The sequence below is a fragment of the Monomorium pharaonis genome, chromosome 6, assembly GCF_013373865.1.
Source record: "Monomorium pharaonis isolate MP-MQ-018 chromosome 6, ASM1337386v2, whole genome shotgun sequence".
In the NCBI taxonomy this organism is placed as follows: domain Eukaryota; kingdom Metazoa; phylum Arthropoda; class Insecta; order Hymenoptera; family Formicidae; genus Monomorium; species Monomorium pharaonis.
This window is the reverse complement of record NC_050472.1, coordinates 16,846,659-16,862,696: the sequence shown is the minus strand read 5'-3', so window position 1 is coordinate 16,862,696 and position 16,038 is coordinate 16,846,659. Positions and strand designations below refer to the sequence as shown.

Here is a 16,038-nt window from a genome sequence, read left to right as displayed (position 1 = left end):
AAGCACGCCGAGCGCCCGACCGCGGCGGCTGCCCCTCCCTAGCGCTTGAACCTTGAGATTGCTAGGCGCGCGGAGGGAGTTGTTACAACAAGCGGCAATGGCTACGCACAATGTGTACGTGTACATACATGTGTACAAAAAAATATCAGTTCTAATGCTTAAAGAAGCAATTACTAAATTTATTTTTTTTTAATAAATAATGATTATTTTTAATAAAAAATTTTTTTTGGTGATAGTCTTAAATGTCGTAAACTGTCATAAATTTTAAAAGAAGCTATTATCATGTGCTCAAAAACAAATTTATCCTTCTTTAAACAACATTAGAAAATTTTATCGATTAAAATGGAAATAACAACCAAATAAAATGTTTGTTTTAACTTTATATTCTTAATTAAAAATTAAATAACGAGGATATTTATATTTTTAATAAAATTAATCCTTGTGATAGACTTATAATACACGGAAAAAACTTTATGGTAAAAATTACTCTGGTAAGTAATAAACGCGTGACAAGGAGAAATTATGAAAATTTTTATTACGTTTTTCATCAAATTACGATAATATTTACACTACTTATATGATATAATTCTCTGAAATTTCTTCTTACAGTTCGTGGTTACTATCATAAATAATAAATCATATATAATTTTACTATAAAATTTTCTCCGTGTAGATTTACGAATATATGAATTTATTAAATGTTTGAAAACTTATAAACAATATTTATTTAATTCAAGAAAATTTAGTATGTAATGTGTGTGTATTTGGTGTGCGTGTGCGTGTGCGTGTGCGTGTGCGTGTGTGTGTGTGTGTGTGTGTGTGTGTGTGTGTGTGTGTGTGTGTGTGTGTGTGTGTGTGTGTGTGTGTGTGTGTGTGTGTGTGTGTGTGTGTGTGTGTGTGTACGTACATACGCGAGAAAAGAATAATCACTTTGTGACAGGAAAATGAATAATCATTCCTTAGTTCGCGATTTTATATCATTATTATTATTCATGCTGATTACTATACAATACACGCACACGTAGAAAAATATGATTCTAGTTTTAAGAAAATCAATTATTCATTTTTAATTTTATTCTTTTTTAATAATTATCTTATTTTTAATGGTTGAAAAGAATATTATATTGATAATAAACACTTCACTTTACACAAAACAAATAATGTTTAACATTTTCGTGTATGTATCACACACACACACACACACACACACACACACACACACCAAATACACACACATTACATACTAAAATTTTCTTGAATTAAATAAATATTGTTTATAAGTTTTCAAACATTTAATAAATTCATATATTTGTAAATCTACACAGAGAAAATTTTATAGTAAAATTATGTATGATTTATTATTTATGATAGTAACCACGAACTGTAAGAAGAAATTTCAGAGAATTATATCATATAAGTAGTGTAAATATTATCGTAATTTGATGAAAAACATAATAAAAATTTTCATAATTCCTCCTTAGCACGCGTTTACTACTTACCATAGTAATTTTTACCACAAAGTTTTTTCCGTGTATTATAAGTCTATCACAAGGATTAATTTTATTAAAAATATAAATATCCTCGTTATTTAATTTTTAATTAAGAATATAAAGTTAAAACAAACATTTTATTTGGTTATTATTTCCATTTTAATCGATAAAATTTTCTAATGTTGTTTAAAGAAGGATAAATTTGTTTTTGAGCACATGATAATAGCTTCTTTTAAAATTTATGACAGTTTACGACATTTAAGACTATCACCAAAAAAAATTTTTTATTAAAAATAATCATTATTTATTAAAAAAAAATAAATTTAGTAATTGCTTCTTTAAGCATTAGAACTGTTATATTTTTTTGTACACATGTATGTACACGTACACATTGTGCGTAGCCATTGCCGCTTGTTGTAACAGCTCCCTCCGCGCGCCTAGCAATCTCAAGGTTCAAGCGCTAGGGAGGGGCAGCCGCCGCGGTCGGGCGCTCGGCGTGCTTGCATTTGCCGGTAGGCCGGGCTAATACAGAAAATTTTACAAGTCTATAACTCGTTAACTATTGTGAAAATGGAAAAACGATGAGGATTTTATGTTCAGCTTAATGCGCTCTACCTGCTTATAAAAATTGCATAAATCTTTACCAAACACCCTGTATAGAGAATATGTTTTTATGTCAATTTTAAACATTCAGAAATGTTTCTGAATCATTATATTTGCAATATTTCTTGTGCAGTATTGCAGAAATTCATTTTCAGCAATTTAAATTTTTATTACCTACACAATCCTTCAGAAATTTTTTAGAAATACTTTAAATGCAATGTTGCGTTTGATATTTTGCAGAAATATTCATTGTGTAAGAAATATTAATATTACTTTATAATTTTCCGGATATATTTTTGAAATAATGCATTTGTCACATTTCTTTTGTAATATTACAGAGCCATACAAATATGAAAGCAAACTTTTTTATCTTCTCTCAAAGATTTCAGAAATATTGCATTTGCATTATTATAAAAATATGCTGCAGATTTATTTTTAAAATATTTCACATGCAAAGTTACAATTAACGAAATATTTTCGTTAATAAGTACCATTTTCAAATATTACAATATTTCAACAACATTACTTACCGAGTGCGATATAAATACTCTACAGTAATAAAATTTGTTTAATTGTAAATGTATAAGCAGGAAATGAACCCAACTCCTTCCTTTTTATTCTGGACATAAAATAAATAAGCATAGAACATAACTTTGTAAAATATATGTGTTACACATGCTTTCATTATTTTCGCTATTTTAATATTACTTTAAAATATTGCTGCAACATTGCTGAAGTAATATTTCAAAATAATATCCTTACAATATCTCTGCAATATTACACAGCAATATGCAATATGGCAATGTTGCTGCAAGCTTTCGTGCTGTATGGGTTCTGATGTCAGATTCGTAATTATAAGCGATGACTCTGAAAACTCCTGTATTATGAATTTTATACAAATAATAGATTAAAATATTTTTGGTCCGCCATATTGAATCGACTATTTTTAATTTTAAAATACTGATGTCAGATTCGTAATTAGTGACCCTCAAAACCTTTGTATTATGAACTATATCCAAATAAACTAAAAATATATTTGGTCCGCCATATTAGATCTGTCATTTTGAATTTTAAAATTCTCATGTCAAATTTGTAATCGGCGACCCCGAAAACCTCTGTATTATGAATTTTATCCAAATAAACTAAATTAAAATGTTTTCGATCCGTTATATTGGATCTGTCATTTTGAATTCTGATGTCAGATTTGTAATCAGCAACTCCAAAAATCCCTGGATTATAATTGTCACATCAGTATTATTTAATGTTTGTTCTGATCTGAATTTTTTGTGTGAAAAAAGGCATTTTTTGTCATTTAATTAATAATATAAACAATTTTATAAGTAATTTATGAAACTGACATGCACCTGAGTGTTAATAAAAATTGATGAGATAAAAAATTCAGAAAACAGTAGAAAAATTCAGGTTTTAGTGCCCAAAATAATTAAAAAAGTAATTTTAAAAAGATGGGACTCTAAAGTTTCGCTGGGCCGCAAAGGGTTAAAAAAATAATAAAACAATAAAAAATTTTTTAATATATTAGTTATTTAAAAAGAAATTCAAATTTAGTGTGCGCGATGGTATGAGCGCGTGTGAGAAGGGCCGGAGAAACTCGAACGAACGAGGGGGAAATCGGCAACAGTCTCTTTTCTATTAACAATTATTTATTACAAAATTTCAAAATTAACAAAATCGAACACTTATGCCACGAGATTGATTTACGCGAGAAGCGAAGCGGTCGCGAAGAGCGAGATGGTCGCGATAGAACGATGCGGTCGCGAAGAGCGAAGCGGTCACGATGCAGACGTGCTAGATTCTTACGGCAGAATGAATGAAATAATGCGCGATAAAAGACAAAAGAAATCGAGGTGGCAATGAAGAGAGCTCGGGGCATCTCCGTTGCCAGGTAATTCAAAACCGTGCTAATAACATCTCCTTATTAGGCAAGCCTGCACGATTCCCGGACTTTCCTAAAACAAAGATGATCTATGTGAGATCACTGCCACCGTCGAGTTAAGCCCCGTGCACAATAATTCCGATCCTGAACATTAATTCTGATCCTGAACATTTAGTCTGCCACAGACAAGAAAATGTGTAACACGTGAATCTTATTTTCACAACGCCGCTGATCATTATCGTATTCTAGCACTTAATAATAATAATGTGACTACTCGGATGCAAACTTCCACTATAATTTTTTTTTAAACTAAGACTTTATTTACTAAAGTAAATTCTTTTACACTTTTAGTACATGTTTAATTCCTCCTTATGATGATTCATCTCATTTTGCATTTCATAAACGTTTATTTAATTTTTTTCCTCAAACTCTTTAATTTTAACATAAAATATTTTATAAGAAATAAACTTTTACATTAAAATTTCGATATTATTGTGAGAAATTATTAATTTTATAAGATTTCTGTATAGATGATAGGAACCATGGTGCAATAAAGACAAGGTGTGCTCGGGAGGTTGACTAAATGTGAATCCGTTCTGCGCATACATGAATATTATAACAAATAGCCTTCCATATTGGAAAGTATTGCGAGCAAACGCTAATTAGTTGATATATTAATATGGCCAGTCACTTTTTTTTGTTCCATTCTTATTGGTTAATCATTTCCATGCGCAAAAGCACATTTTGTCTCTATTCCTCCATAGTAGAACTATCAAAGAATTCTGCATTTTTTAAATAGAAAAATGGGTTTTATACAAATTGGCTTAAACTCTGGAAAAAGATAGCTGTAGGATTAAAAGTTGTCATTGCTAAAGCTTTCGGCACACGATGCGATTTTTCATGCTAGATCGCATACGAGACATCTTATTACGTGTCTCGATTGGCATTAAATAATTATATAATCAATCGTAACCCAATCATAAAACGTCTCGTATGTATACTAGCATAAAAAATCGTGTGCCTAAAGCTTAAGTAAATTCTATGAGTCATTTTCGACTTAGCGGCGCTTGAAAATGTTCAAAAAACCGTTGCACAACAGTTGAATAATTTGCTAATATAATTGATCTTTTAGAGATCTAACAGTAAGAACTAATAATCACTGACTGCTCACTGATCACTTGTGTTTTCTGAACGTAACCAAAGAAAGTAAACGTGTCATGTATTTCGAATAATACATATGTACGTGCGTGCGCACACGAACATACGTATATATGTATTATTCCAAATTTATGACACGTTTACTTTTATTTTCAAGCGCCGCTAAGTCGAAAATGACTCATAAGATTATTGATTTAGCAATGACAATTTTTAATCAGCATGCATTCAGCTATCTTTTGCCAGAGTTTAAGCCAATTTGTATAAAACTCATTTTTCTATTAAGTGCAAAGTCCTTTGTTTACGTTTTTGCCTAATTTTTATCAAAAATTGTAGCACTTCTAAATTTTAAAAAATATTTAAAAAAATACTAATTTTACAAATACTAATTTTTTAAAATGCTATTTTAAAAATATAATTCCTTAAAGTGCTATTTTGTGTAATTTATAAAAATGGAACAAAATATCGTAAAGGCGGAACTAAAAAACAGATTCAAAGTCCCATCTTTCTTTTTTGAAATGTTTAAAATGTTTAAAATGTTTTAATTAATGAAACTTATAATTTTCTTTATCGAGACTCAACTTTTCGCAATTTTAAAACATAAAAAATCTCAAGTGTGTTAACATTTTGGAACGATATTAACTATACGAAAAAATAATATTTACATATAACAAAAAATAATATAAAAATTTTTTATTATAGCTTATTGGTTTTATCATTCTTTTAACTGGTATGGCATGTTACAACAACATTATTATTCCACAATTAATTCGAAAATATCAACGTTGTTTGAGACACCATACATTACCTGAAAATGAAGATCATATTATTAATACTGCGGCAGATGATGTGCAAGAAACAATATAGACATCTGCAAAATGTATAGTTTGAATATTTTAAGCTGCAAGTATCAATTTTTTATACAGCCATTACTATTATTTTAATAAAAAACATGATTCTTATTATCCAAAGTGATCACAATTATTTATATTTACGTTTTTCCTGTCATTAAAAATATACCCAAATAGCATCGTTTGTTATGGAAAGTTTTTAGAAAAAATTCGATCTTTCACGTTTCATACAATAATTCTGAAAGGCAAAATATTGTATGAAATGATGCAATAGAAATGTATCTAAAATTTTGTAATATAGATTACAAAACTGTTTACAAAAATATTTACAAAAATGTTCTAAAATTACGTATAGTAAATTGTAACGAACCCCCGCCCGCCGGCGACCAGCAACCGCATACGGCTCGGCCGAATATCCGCCGGGCCACGATACGGGCACTGGCCCGTCATAAAACTCCACACAGCGTCGAGGCGAAAATTACCTCCGCAAGTCGCGCGATTCCCCACCGATCTCCCGACCGCCGGAGATCGAGTACGAGAGGGACCGAAGACTCCCGAGAGTTACTGACTCTTCACCCGGACGGGTATAAAAGGCCGTCCCGGTGGAGGCAGTTTCACTTCTCTTGAAACGATCTCGCCGAGACACGACAAGAAAGAAGCTTCCTAAACCGCGATCAGAGATTAGAATGGAGAGTTCTCCGCTTTAGCCGAGCGTTCTCCGGCTCTGCTCGCATCTTCTCCTTCTCCTTCTCTTCACTTCACGTAAGTACGAGACGGACGTGTTTAATATCGCTCCGCATTCTGATGAATTTTTCTGCCGCTCCCTGCCCTTCAGGACCCTTTTTGGTTGCAAATCTTATGTCAAGGGCTCTCTGGCTTAACTCAGCATACCTTTCTGGTCGCCTCCACCAGGTATTTCTGCAGTTCTTGCAGTTTTCTCTTGGCTTTCGTCTTTGGAGCTTTTTCGAGGCGGTCAATCGCTATCGGTTGGTGTCAGTGCCCCGTGCTGTTATTGTTTACATTGAAAAGCCACGGCCTACCTACACCGTCACCGCTATATCTGTGTGACAGCTCATCGACTCATCAGCAGTGCGTGTATTTGCTACTGTCATTGAGCATTATGACGCTTTCTTGCGGTGCGTGCAAGCGTTTCATTGCGGCGGCTGGTGCGTTGCATTGCGAGCGTAAACCGTTGCACGTTTTTCACGTGGAGTGCGCCCCCCCCCCCCGCCGAGTCGTCTGCTGATGCGGGGCCGCTTGATGTCGGGGATCTGTACTGCCTGATACGTGAAACAAGTAGGCTTGTCGCGCCGTCTCCTCGCGGGTCTGCCTGTGCCGGTGGCGAATCTGCCTCTGTCCGAGGGGCTCGATCGGTGGACTGGTCTCCTCGCTCCTTGAGAAGATGTCCAGTGTCGAATCCAAGCCCCTGACGAAAATTTTTATCGTAAAAGTGTGTTTATTTCTGTTTATAAAGAGTTTTGTCAATGTTTACATTGTTTATGAAGAGTTTTATTAATGTTTACGCTGTTTAGAAGCACGTTATAAACACTTAGATAATCTTCTACTGACACAACATTTTACAAACATTTAGAAAACTTTTATAGAAATGTTTAAGGATATGTCATTAAATAGCATTTAAACTCTTTACAAGAAACATTTTGAAAACAGTTATGTAACATTAATTTCAGCGTACATTAAAACAATCTCTCAACATCTATCAAACATTTCTGTTTATAAACAGTTAATAAACATCTTTACAACATAAAGATATTTTTTAAGCATTCAATCAAACACTAGTAAAACACGTTTTAAACAATTAGTAGCCACGAATAGTTTACAAAACCGCCGCTAGACGAAGGCACGATGCAACTTCACTCGCAAGAAAATTCACACCGTATAGTTTATAAAAGTAGACTCCACGGGGACGATTCACTTTCCGCTATGCGTATCGTGGCATACGGTAGCCACCACATTTACGTAAATTGTGTATGTGCAATATATACAAATATGTAATAAATATATTTTATTTAATATATATAATATTGTAACGTACTTTTTATTTATAAATTTAAGCTATAAGGATTTTATAGCATTTTTATATAAATACTAGAAAAGTAATGCTTGGAAACATCATTACAAATGTCTCAATAACAATAAGAAAACACTCATAAAAACTGTAGCCAACGAAAATAATGTGTTTATCAAAAGTTTTTAAGATGTTTGCTTAAATGTTGAGAAGATGTTTTAATTGAGTTTTAAAACATATTATGAATTGTTTATGAGATGGAAATTTAAACATGGAATTGTTTATGAGATGTTCACAGCTATGTTTGATAAAGGTTCGGGAAATGTTATGTAGTGTTTTCATAATGTTTAAGGAATGTTCTGCACAATATCGTGAAAACATCTTTTAAACATGTCTTAAACATTACAAACACTACACAACACTTTCCAAACGTCTATCAAGCATAACTGTAACATTTGATAAACAATTCCATGTTTAAATTTCCATTTCCTGTACAATTCAATAAATGTTTTAAAGCTTAATTAAAACATTTCCTCGACTTTAAGCAAACATCTTATAAATTTTTAATAAACACTCTATTTTCGCCAGGGGCTCGACGATCTGTCTTCCATCAGGGGACAGCTCTCCTCACTCGAGGCAAAGATTCAGTGGCTTTCCACCTCCCTCGCTGATTTGGTTGCCAGGAGCGATGCATCAGGGTCGACGCGCTCACTACCTCCACGCGTGAGATTGGGGAGGCGCAGGTCGGCTTCGCCGACCGGGTTAGGACACAGGAGTCGAAATCGTGCTCTCATCTCAACAGCCATTCGGAGAGCAATCTGGCGGCGCGCTTGGAGGCCCTCGAGCGCGACAAGCTAAGCTAAAAACTCATCATATTTGGTGTTAAGGATCTGCCTGGCGAGAACCCGCACGCCATCCTCGCCGACCTCGCTGCTGCTCTCGGCGTTGCGATCTCGCCGCTGCTTTCGGCGTTGCGATCTCGCCGGATACATCACATCCTGTTTCCGGATTCCGGCCGGGTCCGATCGCCCTCGTCCGCTCGTCGTCAGACTTTCCTCCAGAGAGGTCAGGAACCGCTGGATTGACGTGAAGAGGGCCAAGGGCGTCCTTGACGGCTTCACTGTCTCCGTGCTGCTTGCGGGCTCCAAAATCGAGGTGAATGAGAGGCTGCCTGCCTCAGTTAGGCGTGTCTTTGGCGAGGCCAGGCGGGCGGTTAGGGAGGGGGCGTCTGTCCCACGCATGGGTCCGGGACGACGTTGTTTGTGTGAGGGGTCACCCGACGGCCGCACCTATTGGGCTCAGTCATTTCGAGCATCTCCACGAAATCATCGCTGCGGTTCCCCAGCCTGCTGCCTCGTCCGCCGCGTCGGTGTATCGTCCATCTCCGCCTCGGCCTGGCCTGCCGAAGCCGGCGATCGGCGACCGCGTCTGCTTCCTCTAGCGACTCTCGACGGCGTCATCACTCCGTTCCTCCTCTCGATGCTAGGATGCATCTCCCCGCTTCGACCCCCGCGTCCGCTCCGGCCCCCACGTCCGCTGTGACTCCGCGTCCGACGAGATGGTAAGGCTTCATGGCTTTCAACTAATCAGGTCCGATAGGACTGGCAGGGGGGGCAGGGGGATTGGCTGTTACATTCGCCACGGTCTGAACGCCTGTGTCCTGGCGTCTTCTCCTAGACACTACTGCTCCCAGCGTGAATATTTGATCTTGAGCGGGCTGCGGGCCTCTCTTGCTGGCTGTCGTATACCGCCCTCCTAAGCTGGGCCATTTTGCCGTCTTCCAGACGGATTTCGAGAGACTCCATCCTTCCTTCTTTGCCGCAGTGGTCATCGGCGATTTCAATATCGATTTAAATCGGGATTCCCATGACTCCAACTTCCTCAAAGATTTCTGCTTCAGTAACCATCTTTTCCTTGTCTCCTACTCCAACACTCACCACACGGCTTCCTCACACACGCGCATTGACCATTGCATGGTCAGTGACCGCGTCCTCATCAAATCCTACTCTCAACAGCCTCTTTCCTTCCTCTCTGCTCACGAGCTGATCGAGGTCACCTTAGATTTACTCGTGCACCGCCATCCTCCGCGCACCATCACGGCTCGTGACTACTCTCATTTTGACCTTGACTCCTTTCTCGCCTCCCTGTCCAACCAAGACTGGTCCGTCATCTGCAACTCCTCGTCTCTCGATGAGAGGGTCACAGGTTTTACCAAGTTCCTTCTTGACACTCGTGATCGACACGTCCCGCTCCGCTCCTTTGTTGCAAGAAGACTACCTGCCTCCTAGTTGGACTCCTCGACCAGAGATCTCATGCGAACACGCGATGCTGCGCGTAGATTTTTCCTGAATCATCCTACCCCTGGAAATTGCGAGGCATATCTAGTCCTGTGCAATGCAGTCAAGCAGCGCATAGACTTCACCAGAGACGCCTACTTGACACAGCGTCTTTGCTCTGCGACCAGCACTTCCCGTCTTTGGGCCGAACTCCGCTCTTTAGGCCTCACTAAACCTAAATCCTTTCCTTTGCTGACCAACTTCTCACCTGAAAATCTCAATCTGTTCTTCACATCCGCCTCTACAACTTCCGGCTCCGCCTCTCCTCCCGGCGTTTCCTCTTCTCCTGCTCTCCACCTCGTTCCCACCTCACCTCCCAGTGTCTTTGATTCATCTGCGTTCTACTTTTCTTACATCACTCCTGACACTCTACATCGTGCCCTTGTAAGATGTCAATTCAATGCTGCTGGTCCAGATGACGTCACTCGCCGTCTGCTTCTTGATAGTCTTTTCATTACCTTCCCTGCAATCCTTGAACTTTTCAACCTATCCCTGAACTCCTCGACCTTTTCCTCTTCCTGGAAACGCTCCCATGTCATCCCTCTTCCCAAAACTACTCACCCCTCATCCCTTTCCGACTTTCGTCTTATCTCTCTTCTCTGCTTCCTCTCCAAGGTCCTCGTGCGCATCGTCTTTGATCAGTTGCGCTGTCACCTACACTCTCATAATTTTCTTGATCCTCTCCAGACCGGTTTTTGTAGGAGTAACAGTACCTAAACTGCCCTCATCAAGCTCACCGACGACATCAGGCTCGCCGTTGACCGTAGGATGGTCACTATACTTGTGTTATTTGACTTCACAAAAGCTTTCGATTCGATGCAACACAAGCTTTTTCTGGGCAAGCTCTCTCGCCTGCATATTTCCGGGGCAGATCTGGACTGGTTTGCTTCCTACTTATCGGGTCGATACCAGCGTGTGCGGGGGAGCGATGGCTACTCCTCCTGGGCATCGGGTGTACCCCAAGGGTTTATGCTCGGTCCGTTGCTATTTGCCATATTCATCAATGACCTTCGCCATTCCTTAATGCACTGCCACCATCTCCTCTATGCTGATGATTTACAAATCTACATTCATTTTCTTCCTCACGACCTTGAGATCGCCATGGGTAGGGTCAGGGAGAACATTGCAGCCGTGGAAAGGTGGGCGCTCAGCAATGGCTTAGCGCTTAACGCCTCCAAAACAAAAGCGCTCCTCCTTGGCAGTGCTCGATACGTCAACTCTATTCGCGCTAACACTGTGATAAATCTGCATTTAAACGGCGTTCCAATTGAATTTGTCGACCAAGCGACTAACCTTGGCGTTCGCTTTTCCAGTTCTCTCAACTGATCGGAACAGATTAACGCAGTTTCTCGTAAGGTAAATGGAACCCTGTGGAGACTTAAATATCATCAGGGATGTCCACCGCTCTGCGCACGCGGCTCGTGTCCTCTCTCATCTTCCCATTCTTCGACTACTACTCTGTGGTTTTTACGGACCTAACCGACCAGCAGCGGCTTAGACTAAGGCGACTGATGAACGCGTGCATGCGTTTCATCTTCGGTCTACGCAGGGACGATCACATCTCCCACTTCTATAGCTCGCTGGGATGGCTATCTACTGATGACAGAAGAACTTACCTCCTTGGATGTCTCCTCTTCAACATACTCCGTTCCGGCTGTCCTCCCTACCTTGCGTGCAACCTTCGTCCTCATACCACATCCCGCGCTGCCTCGCGTGCCTGCCCGCACGATATCGCCCTCCCCTCCTGCAGAACCTCCACGCTCCAGAAGTCATTCCAGTATGCCGCCTGTTCCCTATGGAACTCGCTCCCCGTCCATATTAGGACATCCGACTTTTTACCTTCCTTCCGTCCGAAGCTTTTCTGTCATCTGCAGCGCCTATCTGCTCCGTCCCGGCGGTAATGAACAGCGCACTGTATGTATGTGGGCTGTATGTGGGTTTGTGTGTATGCGTGTGCGTGTGTGCGTATGTATGTGTGAATGTACACGTGTATGTATGTTTTTATCTATGTATGTGTGTTCTAATGAATGTGTGCAGTTAATTTCCATGCCTACTATTTCTTGCCTACTTTACATTTTACTATTGTATCGCGCACTTTATTATTAGCGTTACTCTTTATGTCATCTTATCTACTTATTGTCGCCTCAAACAAATATCACTGCACTGCGCTTTATTCTGCCTCACTTTGTACTTCATTTCTTTAATTAATTCCTATTAATCTACTCGTTTCAACTGTTATTATGCTGTTCAATGTAAAGTATTTAATCTATTGCACTACTCGCCTGTAAATATATTCACGATACATTCTTAGAGAGCTCACCCTAGAATGTCAATAAAAGCTTTATTTATCTATCTATCTATCTATCTCCTGTCAGTGCACTAAGGGCAGAGAGTTCTCTGCCTTTGCCGAGATCTCTTGGCCACTGGTCCGCTCCGTTCCTGGCAAAAACGGTCTAGGCTAAAGGGATCAAGTGTTCTTGCTCTCTCCCGAGCGTTCTCGGATCTAGATTCGTATCATGCCCATGGATCATCGCCTTATCCGAGTTTAAAACTCAAGAACGCTCGCCGCACCGCGCGAACCCCGCCGCACCGAACCACCAGCACGGCGAGAGTACCACTCGCCGTACCGCGCTAATTCCCACGCCTACCGACTTCAAACGCTTCACCGCGGGGCACCTGCCTCCGTCACACCGCAAACCCCGCGATCGCCACCAAGCATCACACGCGACTTACGCGAACAGATGTTCGGCGCAAACACGCGTTTTTTCAGTATAACGCTATTGTAAATATTGTAGATATTGTATATAATTAAGAATATATCTTGCTATTTCTTTATTACAAATCAACTGTCTATTGTCTCAAACCTTTTTTTTCCTCTCCGTATCACGGCGAGCTAATCCGCGCGGAAATCAGGTCGTTACAGAATTTAAAAATATATCCAAACAAACAAATTATGCCTACCAAAATAGTCGAAATGATTCCAAAATGAGCATTAAAAGTTAATTTCCAATTAAGTATGATTCACTCTTATACCATTTTGACATTATTATAATTTGTTTTACATAGGTATAGCTTGTGACAGTATTAATACCACAGATGATGCAATTTATATGTATTTTATTTTGTCTTCGTCTGTTTAACTATACACTGGTTGTAACTCTCTCATCTTACAATAGTTGATTTTATTAAAATACGTACACTAATTAATAAAATACTCTCTCATTTTAATGATCGGAATATAGAATTTTTTAACGTTTTGACCTAAGTTACTTTTCCTGTTTGACTGCGATCTTTTTAACGAACAAAAAACGTTTTAATATCATTTATACGGTCCAGACACCAAGGATTTTTTCGCTATCTAATGAAGAAAATTCTCCGTTTTTCAATGATTTTGTTTTATTAATCTGTAATATGGATGTATTTTGCATTTGTTTGTTTACTCTATTCTATTTATTTATTTATACTTTGCGACATCTACGCCAGGAAAAGTTTTTTATTTATTGATTACGTTGTTATCTAATTGTTTAATCTTTTACAATGTAATGTTTTTTTGTTTTTATACTGATTTTCAAAAATTTTATATTGACTGATGAGGACATAGAATGAGTCGAAACGTTTCGTAACTTTATAACATGTATTAGTTTTCATCCGAACTTATTATCATACTTTTTTTAATTGTTTGTTTCACTTCTATAATAATTTTACTAATATTCATATGCGATAATTAATTAGCTCGTTTATTAATCTGTTTTTGACAGAAACTGTTATTTTGCAAAAAAACACCTTATATATATCGACTCTTTTGTATTTTATTATATATGTATAACTAAATTATAGAATGTAAATAATTATATTTATATATTTATTATACCATATATGTATAATAAAATCATAAAATGCAAATAATTACATCAATGAAATAGATAATGTAAAGCATTAAATAATAATTTTTGCAATACTTTAAGTAGTTAATATGAGGAACGTTCTAACTACAGAGCTCCGAGGAGGAGCGGATGTGCGGGGGTACTTGTAGGCGCGGGGGGGTATGATGTCACGCGGATCGGGGGGTCTCGCGGTGCGGGAATTGCTGACGCAGGATTTTCGGATCCGCGACTTCCCTGGGAGTGATAGAGAGGGAATCGGGGTCCGTGGCCGCCGCCGCAGCCGCAGCCGCGCCACGATGCTCGTACTCTCCCTCTATTCCGAATCTTCCCCCCCTCCCTCCCGAGTGAGTCCCAGATGCGCACAGTAATAAACGGACACAGCAAGCTGAGTGAAACGGACACAGTAACAAACGGACACAGACCAAACGGACACAGTAATAAACGGACACAGTGCGAAACGGACACAGACCAAATGCGCACAGAGCGAAACGGACACAGACCAAATGTGCACAGAGCGAAACGGACACAGTGCGAAACGGACACAGACCAAATGCGCACACTGCACATGCGCACAGACCAAATGCATACACGGAAAGTCGCAAACCCATGTGATGCAGTGAATGCTTTGCACGCACACACACACACACACACACACACGGCGGGGTGCAAGGGGGCCTTCGGCCCCCCTCCCGCACCCACCCCGTCCAAGTCGCTAACCTATGTGGACTTTACTCTGCTTGCAATGTACATGGATTGCATTTGGTCCGTGCGCACGTGCAGTGTGCGCATGTGCAGTGTGCGCATTTGGTCCGTGTGCATTTGGTCTGTGTCCGTTTCGCTCTGTGCGCATTTGGTCTGTGTCCGTTTGTTACTGTGTCCGTTTGTTACTGTGTCCGTTTGGTCTGTGTCCGTTTGTTACTGTGTCCATTTCACTCAGCTTGCTGTGTCCGTTTATTACTGTGCGCATCTGGGACGCTCCCTCCCTCCCTCCCTTCCTCCCTCTTTCCCTCCCTCCCTTCCTCCCTCCCTCTCCTCGGTCTCTTCGCTGCGTGATGGACGTGTCAAAGATCGCTCCGCAAATACAGTTAATTTAAAGTGATTAAGAAGTAAAAGAAAATTATAAAAAGGTGTCGTGGCTGTAAGAATACGCATAAGGACCAAATAGGACCAAAGTTTTCTAGCGAAAGTGCGTGGATCTATGTGGAAAATCAGTGTATTTTTCATGCGGGTCATACATGTCGCGACAGGTAGACATTTATAGTGACGTGTATATTAATTACAGTTACGTACGTGAGTGGGCGCCTGTATCGATAGGATCGGCATCAGCCGATACCTACTAATATGGTCGATGAATATGCGAAATATAGATGTGCCGCATGTAAGAAGGAAATAAAAAGTCAGGTCGTAACATGTAAGTCATGTGTCAAACTTTTTTTCCATCCAGGATGTGCAAGTAAACATAAGGTGTATGACAGAAATCGAGAATATGTGTCTTGTCCTGGCCCATATGAGAAGTTCACAGTAGACAGTGAAAAAGATATAGATTTGAAAAAAACACCAATATACGGGAAGACTAAGTTCTACAGGATCGATAGGAAGTGGCGAAAGCAGAGCGATAGGAGTCAACGTGGGCATGGATACGAAAATTGATTGGCTAGTAAGAACTATGAGAGAGATGAAAGATGAAATGGCATGCAAACGAGAAATAAAAATGCTGATTAAGGAAACAGTGCAAGAGGAAATAAAAGCTATTAAATAAGAAATGGAAGACCTACGAAAAATAATACGAGGAGGAATGC

General features: G+C 39.2%; 1 protein-coding gene across 3 annotated transcripts in view; it reads left to right on the top strand.

The window, feature by feature from the left end:
* LOC105833803 (solute carrier family 35 member F6) overlaps nucleotides 1-16,038 on the top strand; it is a 160,908-nt gene that overhangs the window by 139,415 nt on the left and 5,455 nt on the right. Inside the window, exon 7 of one of the 3 annotated variants that reach the window (XM_036288690.1) lies at nucleotides 5,845-6,113. The exons of the other annotated variants lie outside the window; for them this stretch is intronic. Coding sequence (XP_036144583.1) covers nucleotides 5,845-6,009 — 165 coding nt within the window. The 3' untranslated portion in view covers nucleotides 6,010-6,113. Of the gene's footprint in view, nucleotides 1-5,844; nucleotides 6,114-16,038 lie in introns of those variants that run through there. 3 annotated transcript variants of the gene reach the window in all.